The 17,960-nt window shown below is 39.0% G+C and overlaps 3 protein-coding genes across 8 annotated transcripts in view; 1 reads left to right on the forward strand and 2 right to left on the reverse strand.

Annotated features, from left to right (window-relative positions):
• Positions 1-104: 104 nt before the first annotated feature.
• LOC136432884 (lysophosphatidylserine lipase ABHD12-like) lies at positions 105-7,184 on the reverse strand. Of its 2 annotated transcripts, none has more exons than XM_066424486.1 (13): positions 6,914-7,184; positions 6,163-6,278; positions 5,471-5,576; positions 5,040-5,156; positions 4,680-4,710; positions 4,438-4,483; positions 3,985-4,114; positions 3,708-3,745; positions 3,379-3,458; positions 3,013-3,095; positions 2,670-2,748; positions 1,964-2,091; positions 105-1,537 (listed from the first exon to the last, which is right to left on the reverse strand). In XM_066424486.1, the coding sequence occupies exons 1-13, from the start codon at positions 7,030-7,032 to the stop codon at positions 1,504-1,506; spliced, it is 1,107 nt and encodes a 368-aa protein (XP_066280583.1). In that variant the 5' UTR covers positions 7,033-7,184; the 3' UTR covers positions 105-1,503. The 2 variants fall into 2 exon arrangements, with proteins under 2 accessions (XP_066280583.1, XP_066280581.1); XM_066424484.1 differs by having other exon boundaries at positions 6,163-6,281.
• A 163-nt stretch (positions 7,185-7,347) lies between these two features.
• On the forward strand, positions 7,348-13,026 carry LOC136432886 (DNA replication complex GINS protein PSF1-like). Its single transcript, XM_066424488.1, has 7 exons — positions 7,348-7,653; positions 9,478-9,542; positions 10,393-10,488; positions 10,757-10,847; positions 10,991-11,080; positions 11,351-11,458; positions 11,729-13,026. The coding sequence occupies exons 1-7, from the start codon at positions 7,579-7,581 to the stop codon at positions 11,792-11,794; spliced, it is 591 nt and encodes a 196-aa protein (XP_066280585.1). The 5' UTR covers positions 7,348-7,578; the 3' UTR covers positions 11,795-13,026.
• LOC136432881 (serine/threonine-protein kinase D3-like) overlaps positions 12,039-17,960 on the reverse strand; it is a 40,803-nt gene continuing 34,881 nt past the window's right edge. For all 5 annotated transcript variants that reach the window (XM_066424481.1, XM_066424480.1, XM_066424479.1 and 2 more), the window contains one exon: positions 12,039-17,263. In XM_066424481.1, the coding sequence (XP_066280578.1) occupies positions 17,078-17,263 (186 nt within the window). In that variant the 3' untranslated portion in view covers positions 12,039-17,077. The remainder of the gene's footprint in view (positions 17,264-17,960) is intronic.

A 17,960-nucleotide genomic window follows, 5' to 3' on the forward strand; every position in this document is an offset into this window, starting at 1 on the left:
GTAGACAGTCAAGGGTATTTACACACCTAATGTAACATTTTTACCATGGTAGTATGTGGTATTGATATGACTTTACCTTTGATAAATGATGAAAGGAAAGACTGTTTTCGTATTTCACTCTTATATGGGAGCTTTCTTAATTCCTTTATAGATCTTCAATGGGAATGTACAATGTTTTTTCTCCCAGCAAAGTATACTAAAATTAACCAAAACTTTGCTAGTAATGGCTTAATGGAGGTAACAATTAGAAGTACACTCATCACATCAAATGTTTTGTTTAGTGACAATGGTGAATCTACTAATTATTTGTGTGCATGTTTGGGTGGTATCAATAAAATCCAGCATTGATGTGGATTAAAGTACAGATAAAAGAAGTATTAAGTGTATACAACGAGGTACTGTTCCCACAGCAACCTAAGGCTGTGAAGAATACATCCATTTGACCCAAATCTACTAACCTACTTTGTGTGAATGGAAGGAGGACAATGGCACAAAGGCACCTGTGCCAGTCCTGTCTGGTCTCCCCGCCTTCCTCTCCAAAGTGAAAAAGATCATTATTGTCAATTCATTGGTTTCTACTTACCGTGTCTGTAGAGCCAACTTTAAAAGCCTGGACAAAAGAACACACCCGTCAATAACAAGGACATTGTCCCCTGAATAACTTGAAGCAGCCTGTCTGTGTTTATGGAGAGTATCAAGTCACTTCCTGTACAAGTCTGTCTTACAGAAGTGCCTGCTGGAGTGAAGGCAGTCACTCAAAGTGGATACAGAAGAAAGAGGGCTCAACTGGCTATTCGTACTCAGGTGTCTGAACATAAATGCTGCCTCGTGCCCATCCCTGTACATAAACAAAAACACCTGGGAGGTGTCAACCTGTGGGGTAGCTGGTAAAAAGAGGACTCCAATGGAAAACTGTTGGCACAATAAAAGCATCTCTGTACAGCCTAACAGGTGGACAGAAAACTTTGACTACCTTAGTTTCCAGTACTGCTACTATTTCATGGCATGGAGTCAGGTTGACATTTCTTGCTTTATATTCCTGATTCTGTTACATCTCTACTGGATATCTTAAATACAAACACAGTACAGATTAAGTGCATGGGGAGCTAATCACATCACAAATATTTCCCTGATCAAATATTCATACTAATTATAGTGAGTATTTATGGTAACCAGCATATTAATGACTGATGGTAGAGTAACTTCAGGACTTAAGAAGGGTGACATGATTTAGCTTTTCACAGTCTAACCACAGATTAAGTTAACAGCTTCTGTTGCAACGTTGTACTTACTGGGAGCTTATACTACAACAAAGGATCTACATTGATAATTGTGGGTTGCTGAGTTTCTTATATCAAACTTCTTGGCTATTTGTAGTTAAAACTGGCACGAACACATCTTAAAACTGAGTTAAGCATTGTTTAAAAATGCTAAGTTGCATTGTCTTGTGCAAAGTCATGTTGTGGTCCACGCCTCTTCAACACATTAGCAGCTTGGTTCAAGTCACACTTTCTGTGGAGAGCCTTCCACGAATTCCCTGTGAAGTATGGAAATATGCAATGATTAACAACAAACATGATAAAAAGTAGAATGTAGGGACAGAGACAACAACAACAATAATGAATTATGGTGACAAAATACAACTTTTCAGCCAAAGTAAGTGGTTTATGTCTACAGTCAAGACATCGAAATGAACTGGTGCATCGTTGGATCTACTTGTGTCTGGCAAACAACATTGAAATAATCCCAATCAGAATGTGCTTGCCTTTGATTGTAGATTTGTGACGATGGATAAATGGGCAAAATTGCCTGTTTTACTTTGACTTATTATTTCCATATTAATCTAACATCTTTCTGATCTGATCATGCTGGGATGCTATGAAGGAAGGAGCATTGTAATTGCAACAATCTAGTGTCATACTTTCTCCCTTAGTACATGTAGTATGCCTGTTTGTTAACCTACCTTATAACCTGTGGTAGAGCAGGACTGTTGCAAATGTACTTGTGGCCATAGCCATGGGATCTGTCATAGCCTATAAAATTTACAGGTCCAGCATCTCTTGGTCTGGTATCCTTGGCAATCTCATATAGCTAAAAAAAAAAAAAAAGGGTTCAATGTCACAAAAAACACCCTATCCATATCAAACATAGTTTTTTTGTGTGTCAATTCCAAAGTCTTACATTTTCAATTGAGTCATACATTGTGTCACTGAAAACTAAGGAGTTTTTTAAAAATCTTGTGAAAATTGAATACTTTAAGAAACAAAATCTAATACAGTGTAGACTAAGTGGCTAACTTCTCGATTTCTTCAGCATTAAATTAACAGCTTGAAACCGAACCACAAAGCATTGAATAGGGACAGAATTTGAAGGCAAGTTGATTTCAACATTTTCTATCATCTGACAAATAATTAGATCTATGTAGTAGGTCAAGCTACTCTCCAAGCAGAGGTCTTGAATGGGCAGATCGTCACCATTTTATCATATGCCTTTTTTTTTTCTGCTAGCCCATTCAGTCAGAATGGGCTAGCGAAAAAAAAAAAGGCATATGATAAAACGGTGACAATCTGCCCATTCAAGACCTCTGCTTGGAGAGTAGGTCAAGCAGCAATTATAAATTCATTTTCAGTTCTCAAGTAAAGAATGTTTAGTGAGCGCAGGAGACACACCTTCTTCCCCAGCCTGAAGGGGACAATGAAGTCATCCTCAGCATGGAGGATCAGCAGTGGACATGTGACAGCAGCAACACTGGAGAAATACACCAGCACAACATACTGTACTATACTGTACTGAATAATGTTACATTTACAATACTACATGGTGACAGACTGCACAGTCATTTTGATGTGTTAACAACAAACAATGGCAATAACAGTAAGACTTGATTTGACTAGTCTAGATTTTGTTTCCTTTGCTGACTATCATACATAGGACTTCCATCTTTATACACAAAACGATTCCATTTACACCACATAGTTTATAATTCAGAGAAAATATCAAAGGATGACTCACTGTTTATCACTTTCAAAGTAGATATTGTTTGCTTCCAGACCATCTGTGAAAAACCAGTCAAACCAGGGAAAGTATCTCCATGGCTGGAAAACACCATCAAACACTCATTAATCATTACTGTGCCATTGCTGTATTTTTTATTCCATTAACTGGATATCATAATCATGTATCAGTTTCCCCTAGGCTGAGAAATTTGAACGCAACATTTTCAATACAAACAGTATGTCCATCAACATGCAGAAGCTAAATATGATGTTCTTGCCTTTAGTGTCATTCTACAGCCAAAGAAATGGAGTCAAGTACAGGCAGTATATGTTTTACATGCGTCTGATCACATCTTTACTAAAAGAATTGCAGAAGCAGTACCTGGGCGAAAGGATGTCCAGAACACTCCTCTCGAGTACTTGTAAATGGGGCTTCTAACACAATACCAGCTGGGCAGTTACCTGGTAAAACATAACACTTCATTTAATATGGACATGGGCTTATACACACAAACAATCAATACACAACAACCACAAAGCTAGTTGATTTTGGCAAATAAGTAACAATATGTTTTGAAATACTCAAATTGCTCAGGGTGAATGGACATTACATTAGAACACAGACAAACCATCTTGTCTAAACATGGATGACATCTTGACAAGAAATTCATAGCACAAGGAGAAATATTTCAACAAAAATAGCTGTCCCACCTTCTTCACATAACTTCCTGGTTACCTTTGATGTTACCCTGTAAAAGACATGATATTCACAATGTTATAAGAAACACACCTTGCAAGTTTCCTTGACAACTTACATCCATGATAAATTGTACATTTAGTGTATGCAGGTCTCATGTAGCTTTTTGACAGTATCATCAGTTTCCATTAAGCCATCATCAACATGGTAAGAAACTGTCCATCATGTACTTCCCACTGCTTTCCAGTAACATGAATGATACACACACCACAGTAACGAAACAAGACATACCCAGTACCCAGGGAATGTCCCCATAAAAACACAGGTGAGTTTCCTGCATGTTTTTTCACCCATGAGTGTACCATCAGGGCATCTTCACATATCCCTTCCTCTGTTGGAGAGCCAGTTGAGTCTCCATAACCTACCAGATAAGGACAAAACACAGCTTATGATCAGCATTCCCAGATTTTCCCATTACATAATTCACCCCTCTGTTATACACCACCACACATCATGTTGTCAATGTTGGATGAGTTGAAAAAACACACACAGGCTGAATCTTTGTTACGTCTTGCCAAGAATACTGATGGCCTGGGGATAGAAATTCTAGAATGTACATGTAGAAGTACAAGAAACTTTAGAAATTGAATTAGAAGATACATTTAGATATCTTTATAATCACCTGGTATAATTTGATTACACTGTCTTGGTACTAAACAAGGTGTATAACATGACATCACATACCTCTATAGTCAAAACTGACCACGTGATAATTCAGCCCTGCAAATATCTGAAAACAACAACAAAATGCAATCAAGATTACTACAACATGCAAGGATTTCCATAAAAGAAGTGAGCTGAAGCCTTTCTTCAACCAGCTAATTTCTTTACAAGTAGCAGCCTATCCAAAGATGACTTCTTATGAGGTTTTGACACATGGCAAGAATTTGGAATTTCATACCAAATGCATAAAATGTAAGTAGTACCTTGTAGAGATCAACTCTGTGGGACCCTCCTCTGTAGCGAAAACAGAAAGGTGCAGTCAATGAAACGTCATTAAAAAAATCACACTAAATGCCTTAAAACGACTTTCTACATGTACTGTTAGAAGTGTATGCTGGGCTATGGATAACTGTCAAACGCCATGAGGAAAGTGTACAAAGTTAAACACAGGTTGTTTACAACTTATCTCTTTGTAATGTAAGAAACAGCTTCCAATAACATGTCTCTTTGCTGTCTAACCTGGTAACCTAAAAATTTCTAACAAGCCTCATTTAGCTGCAAGTGGTTACACTTTCCTCAGGTATAACAGTGGTAGGTGGAGCATCATGGCAGCCTTTACTTACCTGGTGTTGGAATTACCATGCAGGTAAAGGATGACTGGATTTGAATGGCTAAGAGCTTGATTAAAAGAAGCCTCTTTTCTCTCAACTCTCTGGGTCAAGTCAGCTGGTAGGATGTGCCTGAGTTTCATACAGAAAACAGAGACTACATTATCACAGATGCAACTAATGTTTCCCAGGTATTTTGATGATCACATTGTTTACTTTTTAATGTTATTTTTGTTTCCTATGTAGAATTGCATAGGTATAGTAATAGGAATAGTGAGTAACTTGTCATACACTATATCCATTACAATTATTGGGCAATAAAGTCTTATTTGATACATAAAAATGAATCATGATTATTAATATACAGCATTTCTACTGATTTTTTACACTAAGAACCCTGGGCCTCTCCTGTCATATCTGTACTAGTAGGCTGCCCAGTTACTTACCACACTCCAAGTTGGATTCCATCTTTTGAAGGCAGGTAGAAATTTCTTGCTCCAATTAGTCCATAAGCCTCTGGGTTAGACAGTGGAGGTGCCAGTGGCCAACGAACTTTAGAATGAGAAAATTAGATTCAAATAAGGGAAACAGACAAACAGGTCTTAGCATCACATGATTCTCTTTATGGCCCAGTTAGACACGCATTTTCCAAGCACACTCGGGGTACAACTCAGCGGAGTCGATTTTGGGCTGTGTGAACAGAAATTTAGGGTACATATGAAAATTCATGAAGGCCCTTGGTGCAAATTTGGTAAGTGGTCTTTTACTCTTTATGCTATCAATAAATCATCAATTTAAATCATCAATCATGATTTCTTGGTATCTGTTTTATAAATCTGTGTACTTTGGGCATTTCAAGTTAGATTTTGGCTGAGTGTACTCCGAGTGTGCTTGGAAATACGTGTCTCAACTGGGCCTATGTCCAGGATACACATCCCTTACAAAATGTATGTCAGCTATACTGTACTATAGTGGGTCACTTCACAGTTATTGATAACAACTTGAGAACATGTAGGTCGTCATCTACCTTAAGTTACGTGACAGCGCTTTGTCATAAATCAACTGGCAATTCAACTTTTAAGACATTATGCCCTGCAATTTGATTTTGTACGATGTATGGATAGAAGGCATGACTGACACATCTGTGCAAACACCATGTGAGCCATGATGGAGGGACACAGCTTCACCAGGACAGGGATGCCCACATAGACTCCAAGCAGTCCTCCCAGTACACGTCTCAGTCCCCAGGGTCTCCTTCTGAACAGACAACACAGGAACAAATCAACTTAAATTATGAAAGAGGCCACCTGATCGGAGTTTTTTGCCAAATGTATTGTATCCTTCAAACCATCAGTTCTCTTTACTGGTACCATTGGTGGCAACAGAAAATCTCCTCATTGCTTTATACTCAAGTGCTCTTTCATAACATTCCATGTATGGAAACATGCAGCTGGTAGAGGAATTAATAATTATGACAGGGTGAGGAAGATACATTTAGCTATCAGAAGATTATATTACACTCAGATAAAGGACAGAGATGAATGTTTCCTTTATCTTATACAGACAGAAGGGTTTTTTAATACATTTCCTTTCTTTTGTTTGAAATATCTTTTCCCGGTCTGAGTACAAACGTCAAGACGTCGAAACGGGACAATGGGGCGGGGAGATGAAAGTACAAACTGAACAAATTACTAGTATGTGCTAGCGTTTCATAACATACATTGTGTTACAAGTGTATTTAGTGCCTTGTGATTTATGGACGCATGCACATAATCATCAACAACAGTCTGGAATCTCTGGACTGAATAGAGTCTGTCCACCATAACAACGAGATTCACAACAACAACATGGCCCTTATGTGACCCCCTTATATGATGCAATATGCAAACCTGGAAGCTGCTGCAGCTGCAGTGATTCCTGGGTTACCGGTAGCTTTGTTGACACTTTCGCGGACGACGGTCGCGTCATTACCGTTCGGTTCACCAATAGCTCTGGATCTCAGCCTCATAGTGTAACAGATATCACCCTCTTGAAATTCCAGCAAAGGAAGACAAAAATGGACCTCTTAAATCCTGTAAAACTGAAATATCAACACTGTCAGATTGGGGTAGCCAGCGGAGACGGGTTTGCGGTTGACCTTTTACCTTTCAAAGTTTCAAAGACCTTTTCTATCACGATCACTGGTTGGTTAATAAATTGGCGGGTTTCTACTGATATCCAATCATAGTTTACCATGGTTATCCAAATAGATTATCTCACTTGTCAATAGGGATGTGCTCTAACATGTTAATTTTCAGTACTGAGCTATCAAACGTGGTTTTTATCTTTCTAGATAGCATAATCAGAAGTTTTCTATGTATTTTAAGGAATATTCTTCCAATATTTTGTCCCTATTGTCCAATATATCTAACTTAAACTATCTTCGCCAGAACCCTTTTTATAAGTGGTGTGTTCCTTCCGGTTTTCTGGAGGGCTTTTCAAAACACCAGACGGGACGGGTGCTGCACTTGATCTGTTGAAATATTTGCCATATATCAGCTTCTCAGAGCAGACCATGTATGGGGAGAAGGCTGTTGAGTTGATTCGTCAACTCCATCGTTCATCAGACGGGTCCTTGCCGCCATTCAATGTAAGTTGTATTAAATTTAAAGAAACGTGATGTAGCGTTAGCATGTTGGCCATCCATTAGCCGTGGCGACTCTTTAATCGGGTATATTTTGCTGTATGTCTAAAGACTCTTTTACATTACCCTCTTGTGAGGGTAATGTAAAAGAGTCTTTAGACATACAGCAAAATATACCCGATTAAAGAGTCGCCACGGCTAGGCATCCATCAGAGACTGTTCTGTCATATCAAGGACATTATATAATGTCCTTGGTCATATGAAGTCTCCAGAGCTCATATTTTGGAGCTGTAGTGTCATCATATATCATGACTTGTCAAGAACCAAACTAGACAGACTTACTAGAGATGTGAGGTAAAGAGGCTAGGAAGGTATGGTCCGGATGTCATCAGGAACTAATGGCCACTACTCGAGCGACAAGATATGATGATGACTGGTTAAAAATCCTTTTTCTGAACCCTGGGGACAGATCCAATAAACTAATTTAGGAAGTGCTTCCCACTGTGGCCTTGCTGCAGTTTGAAAGGTGGACTGGCCCCCATAACTACATAAACACATAAAAATTCCAGACTGACTCCAGCTTGAAACAAAGGCAGGAGAAGATTAGCATAATACTGGTGAACAAGATTCAAATATTTTTTTCTACTGGTTTTCAATGTATCATTATGAAACAATACAGAATGACACAGAATGACGTAAACAAAGTAACATAGTCAAAACAACTTTCAGTTTTTAGAAAATCAACCTTGTGTTCAAATAAAAACTCTCAAATCAGCCTGTCAAAGTTGTTTCAAAGTGTCTAACTGTATAATTGCAACTTGGAAATGCCCTCCTCACAGTTGAATTCAAATATCTGATAGTTGTGTGTCTACAAGTATGACTTGCAGCTGTGGTACCTACATGGTATTCTAAAAGCCAGTTATATAGACTGGAGCTCTGTGGGACTTGTAAGGCAGAACTGCAATATTTATATTCTGGGTTACATAAAGATAACTTCTTCATGTATAATCATACATCAATTCCTAACCTGTTATCTCTAAATTTCAAAAGTTGTTTTAGAGTATCTTGGGTGGTGGTGACTGTCTTAGCCAGGCCTCTACCCATGTGAACACCACGGCAGTCAGTAGCAGACTGACCCTGGTAGTTTACGTTAGCCGAATTTATTGGGTGATTTTATAGTACAAGCATGGTCTTTAAGCAAAAGTCTACCCTCATAGTACGAATGAAAGATAATTTTGCCTGCTACAGTTATAGTGGCTACGTCTGACCTATCTTTCAACAAGCTGCTAAACATCCCTGTTGATCTCTGACCACCTGACCCGGCCTGCCACATCGACTTTGATTTAAGATATATGACTCTGATTGACGCTCAGTTGTGTGTATATATTGTTATTTTGGGTTGTTTATGACTTTATGACTTCCAGCGGACTAGCAGCGTGACACAAATACTCAACGACCTGCAGTGGCCCCTTATCTCTGAAAGGAGGAGGAACGCCCGCCTCACCTTCTTCTACAACACCCTGCCTGGCACGGTTGCAATGGCTCCCACCGTTGAGTCGTTCCGTGCCGGGCTTGAGGCCTGCCCGCCTTAGCCCGGGAGCTCAACTCCCCCCCCCCCTACTTTGCCCCTGAAGGGGCTATTTGGGGGTTAATGAATGTAGATGTAGATGTTTATTAGTTTCTCTGTTTATGTTACTAGTATGTTTTTCTGTTCACGTTGTTCTGTACATGGCACACCTGTAAAGCATTGAGCGCGCCTACCCTGTATAAAGAATACAGAAATAAATCAATAGATATGAAAAAACATTGATAATATCTGACAATTTCCAGGAGGACGGGATCCGGCAAGTGCTTGAGGAGATGAGGGTGCTGTTTGAACAGAACCAAGCAGATGTGTGAGTGGAACATTTACATTAAAGGCACACCTGCAAGTTTAGAGGGTCAGCATGGAGGGTCCTGATTATGCGTTAAATCTTCATTCCGGAAGGCTGACAACACTTTACGTTAAATTCAGGAAGGTCCGCAACGCTTTATGCTAAATTCAGGAATTCTGGTGACTTTAAATTACACTGATACCGGGTCAAAATTGATCTGAGAATGTGCTAGAATTCGGAACATCAGAGGGGTTGCATGAGCCATGGCGGGATCATGCACGCATGGACCTAATGCAGAGGCGGGGCAGGAAATCTCAAATTGGGGGCCAAGGTGTTTCTGACCAAATTTTCACCATGTCGAGCACCGAAGGCACGACAATCCTAGTGGGGTTCGAAAATTTTGAAATTTCGGTCCCCTGAAATCCTATTACCTGCTATTTCCTGCATTTTCAGGGGCAAATTTGCTGGTAGACTAAGCTAAATTTAATGACATGATCATCTCTATTAGTGAAACAGTACAAATGGGTTTCAATTACGCTTTATGTAAAATACACTGGGTAAGCTTTACGGAAAATTTTTGCCTCCTCACTACGAATTACGTAAAATGAAATAGGCATGCCAAATCGAAGCCAGCCTGCTCAAATTCAGAGTGCAGAGCATTGACTGTAAACCCCACCCCCATCCCATGTAGGCCTCCCTGTATAGGAGAAAAGTAAAGTTGTTGAAGTAATTGTAATATAGCATACCTTGAGGGATAAGACTTTCCTGACCAGATTGATATTTGACTATTGGTTATCTTGATCTCAAAAGCATCAAACATGTGGATCTGGCACATGCTGAAATAGTTATGTATCGTATTTCCCTTCCACAGGAACAAAACAGTGGATGGGGCACCTGGACTGTTTCCTGGGGTTCAACTCAGACATGCAGCCTTAGAAAGGAACAAGAGATGTCTGCTGGCCTACATGTATGTTGTACTGTTTAACTTTCAATCAGCCTTTGACAATTAACTTCAAGTTAAATTAACACAGTTACTGTAATCTGTACATATGCTATGTATACTTTATAGGGCTCCAATATTTGAAGAAAAAAAATATAAAAATCTAGTAATGAGTTTTGATCAAAATTCCATCCTGCAGTAGATGGAATTTTTCATCTTCTTGTTGCGGGACAATTTGTTGTAGTATTGTTGTTGTAAAGCGTTTGCTTCGGCATGTTGGTTCTGCCGTATGTAGGTGCAACAGAATGGAGAGACTTCGCACCATGAGGTGGGAGTTTGGTAGTGTGCTGCCTCCAGACATCAAGTACAACCTGTCAGAACAAGAGGTGAGGTCAAACTGATCACCTTCATGTCACATCTTGCAATGAGATATTTTTCAGATGCCCTTTAAAAGGAATGTTCATGATGTGATTATGATGTTCCTGCACTACTTTACCATCAGACAAGTTTTGCTCTCCTTTTCTTCCAGATCCAGTGGTTCAGTCGGTATAACAAGTCCCTGGCTACTTACATGCGATCCATAGGTGGTCCCAGTGGAGGGGGGCTGGACCTCACACAGGTAATAGTGTGCACCTGTTTGACAGTGGTTGTGTATCTCCATGAGTCAACTTGTATAACTTGAAAACAACCAGAAAATGACTTTTGCCTAACTTTAATGAGATGTATCCATCCCATGTTTGATTGTTTTTATGTGTTTTACTAGTACTGCCACAGGAGACAAAGATCCATACTCTCTGTCACTTTCATAAGAATTGGCAGTACACCTTTTTTTCTTGTGAAGGAAATGTCTCAACACTGCACTGATCTATGCCAACTTCCTCCATGTTAGGACCTGAAACCACCCAAGTCTTTGTACATCGAGGTGCGGTGTTTGATGGATCATGGAGAGTTTGAGACAGAAGACGGCACAATTTTACTACTCAAGAAAGACAGTCAGGTGCAGGCAGTTTCACATCTTTTGACATTTTCTTGATGCTTTCAACTCTCCATTGCCTTCCTAGTTTGTGGCAGGAGAAGATAACGAGTTTGTATTGTGTAACTGTTTAACGTTATTTAAGCAGATTTGCACTCTCCCATGATGCCTTGGTCCGAATGTTTTGTAAAGATAGCGTGGGTAAGGGGGAGTATGGGGGCCCGGTAAACTATCTAGGATGGCACCCAGCCTTTTGTAAAGTGGAGAGTTGACTTTAAAATTTTTCTCTTCCAGCACTTTCTACAGAGGTCGCAGTGTGAACATCTAATACGACAGGGAGTACTGGAGCATATCCTCTAATACCACATTAAAACTATCAATACATGTATTTACTTGTGAATTGGACAAAATGTTGTACAAATGACTAACAAGTAGTAAACACCTTTGGCTTTGTTGACTTGTTGTCCACAAGCTGACAAATACATTACATAAGAAGCTTTATATCTCGGGAGTTACAGTTTAATCCACACTGATTGGTCTGGTACAAGGTAATGTCTTGTACAGGCAGGTGGCAAGCACAAAGAATCAGTCAGCAACTCAAACACAATTGTTCATATGATATAATTATAGCCTGCTACCATGGGTACAGTTTGTTACTATGGCAAGCACAAAACCTCTTTGGCACATACTACTTTTACAAATATCTCACCATAAAGTATGGGAATGTCTTGCACTTTGTACAACAATACAGCTTTCAGTACAGAAAACAATGATTGTTCCAATGAAACCTATCACCTACACTTATGCCTCTTTATCATGGCTTAGCTTACAGCAATAACTTAACAAATACACGGAAGTACATAATAATAGTAAAACTACCCAACAAAGTCCTCTTTTCTAGACCTTTTGCAACTGATGATCACAATTTCTACATCAAGAGAAAACTCAGAAGGATGAAGAGTTGAAGCAAAACCTGATAAAATTTTCTTTTCACCATATTTCTGGTGTAGATTACCAATCTTAAGTGTATATTTTTTCATGAGTAATGTTCATTTATGATGGTGCTTGATGATGGCCATATAGATTTGATTTGTTTCCATTTTGTTTCAACCCATTCATGATCCTTCAGTAACATTCCCTCTTGTTTCTACACCGGAATGTCACATAACATGTAGAGCCAGATAAGACAAGATCCAGTACCTCTCAAGCTTATGTATCCAGGCATGAAAGCAAATATCTAGCAAATACAACAAACCTGGTCAGTCACCAGAACACAACTCTAACACCATAGTAACTTCCATCTTAAAAAAGTTTCAAAATTTTGTTCATATGATATCAAAATATTTCACAACTCAAAAAGCTGGGACAAAAATGTCTTCATCTTAAAACCAAAGCTCCAAAAGCTTATTTTTACAAAACTTTTTGACCTGTCTTGTAAAAAATTCTTCACCTATATCATTTGTTTTGTCAAGAGAATTAAGCAAAGTTCTTTCCACTGTACTTATAAAGGTTTCAAAGTGTTCTTTCATGAAGGTCAACAGCTTCCTAACAGAACATTTTGAGTTGTCAATAAACTTTTTCTTATCACCCTACTGTCTTCTAGTTTGTTCTTAAATTGTAGAAATGGCCAAAATATGGGTTGTAACTTTCATTGAAATTTTACTCTCCTAACAAACAGAATGTCCCATGATGTATCAATCCACAACTATCACTATGACAATTTCCCTGCCCATTCTCAATGGCAGATAAATAACCTGGACTACATTTTCATTAGCAGTCATGAGACTGTATGTTACTAAAAGACTTATTCCATGATGTGACATTTTCATCCTACAATCCTAACACATATTTTAAAACTAAGGGCAGATGTTCAATGACAATATTTTGTCAGCAGCAAGCTCTATTGATAATGGCAGTGTCAGAGAGATGACAATTAGAAGATTTTGACATTCTGACAGGAATGTTAGTCTTAGGAAGTAACAGTAAACTGAACTAAATACGGAAAATCAAGTTTGTGTTTAGTTCTGAACAGAGCATTATTCTTTGCAGCATTGACCAATAACAGAATGCAAAAGTGTCATTCATAGCAAAAATTGTCAAATGCATTTTTTCTTTCAATAAACAATGCAACAGAATGCAAAGAGTTTCTCATATAGCTGCTCTCCTTAGACATGAAGGCTTGGAAATGGACAATGTTGTAAAACATCTGCATTAGAGACCACTCTGCATTATAGACCACAATATACCCACAAAATACCTTTTAAAGTGACTTTGACCAATTTTACAACATTGATAACGCTCTGTTGCAGATTGTTTCTTGTAGTCACTACTTTATATATACTATGTACTGGTAATAGCATGCAGGATCAAGTTGTCAACAACAATAATCTTGTGCAATCATGCTACTTTTTACAGTGATGGTCACTATAAAGTTCTTTTGTCAATGCCAACATTTAAACATCATCAACATCTCAAGTCTTCAGTTGTTTAAAGGATCTTATGGAGAAACTTCACACACAAGAAATAACATGCACACATTTGCCCACTACAAACAATACCAGTTTGAGATATAATTTTGTCAAGTCAAGTAAGAGGACCTACAAAATGGAAGCCCAGCTTCCTTAGCTTGGCCTGAAATTTTGTCTACATGATGGTAGTCTGTTATGTTATAATGTTCCTTACTTAAAAACTTAAACAAGCATCTGGAGCAGAGTATCAATTTGGAAGTGGGTTAGAGAGAATGAAGTGCTGTCGAGGAAGAACTCAGCTTTGAGGGGTTTGTATGAATACAAGTACCTGTAGGCTATACATGTACTGTACGAGTAATCAACATGGTTTGCAGTCTACACCATTTTGGTTGGGATTACTTTTTTGTGTGGGCTAACCTGTGACCTTACAAACTTTGCTTTTCACCGTTTTGGACACTTCACATTGTAATTAGGCATTTTGTGTCTGTCCACAATATGAATACCGATAATAGCACTAGTTTTTGTACACTGTTCATGTACTCCATGATTGAAATGCTGGTCCTACAGATACCACTACAATGGGACACATTTTCCCTTCTGTAGCATTGGCAACACATACTTCGTTATCAGAATGCTTGTTTTGGTGGAAAACACTTTGAATCCTTCACACCATGCTTGGTAACTGCAGCTTTTATGTCTGTATCTTGTGATTGGCCTGAAATAGGCCAATATGAGTCATGATTTTAAAGGCTTGGGACTAGACTCTAAGGTTTTGTGACTACAGGCAAAATGGTCTTCATTTCTTGCCAATTGAAAGAATAGGAACATGAAACATTATTCTTCCCAAAGATAATGCTCCTTGTAGGCCCAAATTCTTGACCTCTGTTACAATCAAGCAAGCTTGTTGTATTGTTTGCAACATCATTATCATGCAGCTCTACATCTGGTGCAAGTAACAGAAGGCCAGCTTCTCTATTGGTTGCAACCTTAAGTACACGTTTGTGTTATATTGTGCCCATATAAGGTTCCAGCCCAGTTAAGATCTGGTCAGAAAATAATTCAGTATAGGCTAAAAGGGGATCCAGACGTGGGTTACTCAGAGAATGATTGGTTCCCCTGCACCAGCAGAGAACAGGTGTTCTTGCACCAACATGCTGGGTGTTCTCAAAACAAGCTAAGTAATGTCTTGCAAAATATGTTTTTTCTTACACTTGTCTAATCCTTCAGAAATGTGAAGGGAAAACCCGGGGTTTGGGTTGAAATTTTGCAGTCAATAGACTTGCTCTTGGACATGTTTTTGCACGCATAAAAAAAAATGCTATCGTCAAAGCCAAATGGTCCTCTTCTCCAAATTGCCTCGACAACAGGCATCTTTGAAATCTTCAGTTTCTTCTGTATATACCTAGTTTCTTTCGTTTCAATTTGTTAAATCTGAGCTCTCCTGTGAAAACCTGGCAAAGGAACAGGAAACCTAGACTGATCAGGACATGCTTGCTAGTTTTCATCCCTATGTGAAAAATGCAGCCTGCCCTTTTCATCTTTTGAATAAGTGACTTGGGGTACATCATATCAAATACATGTAATACCAGTCCATTGGATGCAGAACAAGATGAATTGGCCAAGGTGGGATACAAGGGCTGCTTGAAAGCATCAAACGAAAAGTTGATGAGCCACACTGACTTGAGTAACACCCTGGATTCAATATGCATTATGTTGGAATGTATGAATGTCCCTCACAGTGCCTGCTTTATGCGGACTACAGATCAGTTCAGATGAGGTAAATTGGACCACATATGTTATCCCAAACATCTGATTTGTTGAAAGTTGAAATGGAGGACCTCTGGTTTAAATAGCAATAAATCTGGTTAAACATTAACTTAATGGCGGACCGTAGCGACTGGAGGAAGAGGGTTGACTTAGTCCGGGCAACCCGCCCGACATGATGATGATGAAACATTAACCAAATGACAGTACTTAGTTTCATGTCTGTGTAACCCAGGTCTGGTGTGAATATCATTCAATGATATTACTGTTTGTTGAGTCCAATTCCTGACTTAGCTTTCTAAGCACCATCAGAATGAATGTTTACCAGAAGTGTTTTAGAAACCATTCCCAGAACCAAACAAACTCCGACTATTTAGGGGGAAATCCAAACAGATACAATCACAAACGTTCCTCAGAAGCAGATTAAAGATATTCATCAAATTGCTGAATTTGAAAGTAACACTCAGAAGCACTGAGGCCTTTCATTTCTAAAGTTACAGGGCTCAGATAGTTGTGACATGCATACAATCATTATGTATGTATCTTCACATTTCCATCAACCAACCATTCAGCCAACCAATCTGATGAAACAATCCATTACCAATCAGTCTGCACACATTTTACAGAGTCACACAGTGATCACAATCATCACATCCACATCTATCAAAATTTGTCCTCAGTCACCTATTCTGTTTGAAAGCTCATTGTCATCATAAATCTGCAGTACGCTGACTTCGCTGTTACCTTGTAGTGTTGGGTGCAAGGTCACACAAATAGGTAAGTAGGTTCTCGAGAAACACTAGTGGTCTCAAGTGTTGTAGTTTAGTGGCAGACAACAAGTATCAAATATTCATGTGAATGACCACATGTTGGCCATTAGATAAATAACACAACCCTATCAGAGAAACATTCTACTGGTGGGTAGTACTGGGTACCTTATATTACTATATGCCAACAAGGGAACACAAAGTAACCAAGGGGAAAACCAGTAAAGTAAAAATTAAAGCTTTTGCTTCTTGTGTTCAATATTCTATTATCTCTCAGTTTCGATGCGCTTACAAGCTATTCTTGCTAAGATCAAACAAACAAGGCTTTGAGTATACAGTGGTCTTCTATTGTTTATATGGTTAAGCAATAAATACAAATGTAAGTACTGCCAGCCTCATGGTGTTGTTGGCTGGAAACTATGACCTTAAAAAGCAGTAGACAGGAATATGTCTTGAGGATAAAATTCTACTCTTCAAAGAAACATTTTAAGAATAAACAGCAGTATCTCTACTGCTTTCAAGATGCAAATCAAATGGTAATAATAAAACTACATGTATACAAAAAAGGCAAGACATGGGCCTGGGGAAACATGGTGACACAGCTATGCTGTTGCTACTGGTTCCTTCTAACGATGATTGTAGTCTCACAATGCACTGACACGTTCTCTCAAGATCTGTGGGCTGTAGTGCTTCTTGTGCTTGTCTCCCTTCTTGCCTTCCACATGGTCTCTGCGGTAGGCTTCCCATCGGGCATCGTCACTCTCGTGTGTCAGGTGCCTGCTGCCTACCTGGCCCTCCAGCTCTCGCAGGTCACACCAGGTGTAATAGTCCTATAGGTTACATGGACAGGAAATGCCTTCAATACACAAGAAGGATGTCTATCTAAACACATAAATAAGGTCAGGAAATTGATTTCAACCATTTCTGAAGGAGGCAAACTCCTTTGAACAAAAGGAAGGGGAGAATTTTTGGTCATGGATCTAGTTAAGCACACCCAATGTGTTACTATAATTTGCCATGAGGGAGACCAAAACGTTTCCAAGATGTTTCATGTTTAACACAATCAAAGAACACATAACTCTCCATTCCACATTCTTATTCTTCAGTTTCATTTTCAGCCGGCATATATCTTCCCTCTTGTTTCTCTCCTCAATACACCTACTGGTAATACATATCAGCTTTCTCTCACACTTCCTTACCATAAGTGAAACCTGAAGACCCTATCTCACTGGACCCACAGCATGTTGGCGAAATAGCTGCAACCAAGCGATTTGACAGAATGCTCAAAGAATTTCATAAATAAAAAACTAACCTTTTTACACTTTCTGTGTTTTGTTGTCTTTTAAATCATAAATGTTTTGCATGATATTTCCATTATAAATGCGTGCCTGCGAAGCTGGTGTGTTACGCTGAAGGGCGGTTATACCGGCTATACAGATACAGATAAAGTCAAGGGCAACACATATCCAATTTAGGACACAGCGAGGCCGCCGACATGCCGTGGGTCCAGTGAGATAGGGGCTTAAG

This window comes from Branchiostoma lanceolatum, chromosome 4 (genome assembly GCF_035083965.1).
Source record: "Branchiostoma lanceolatum isolate klBraLanc5 chromosome 4, klBraLanc5.hap2, whole genome shotgun sequence".
Lineage (NCBI taxonomy): Eukaryota > Metazoa > Chordata > Leptocardii > Amphioxiformes > Branchiostomatidae > Branchiostoma > Branchiostoma lanceolatum.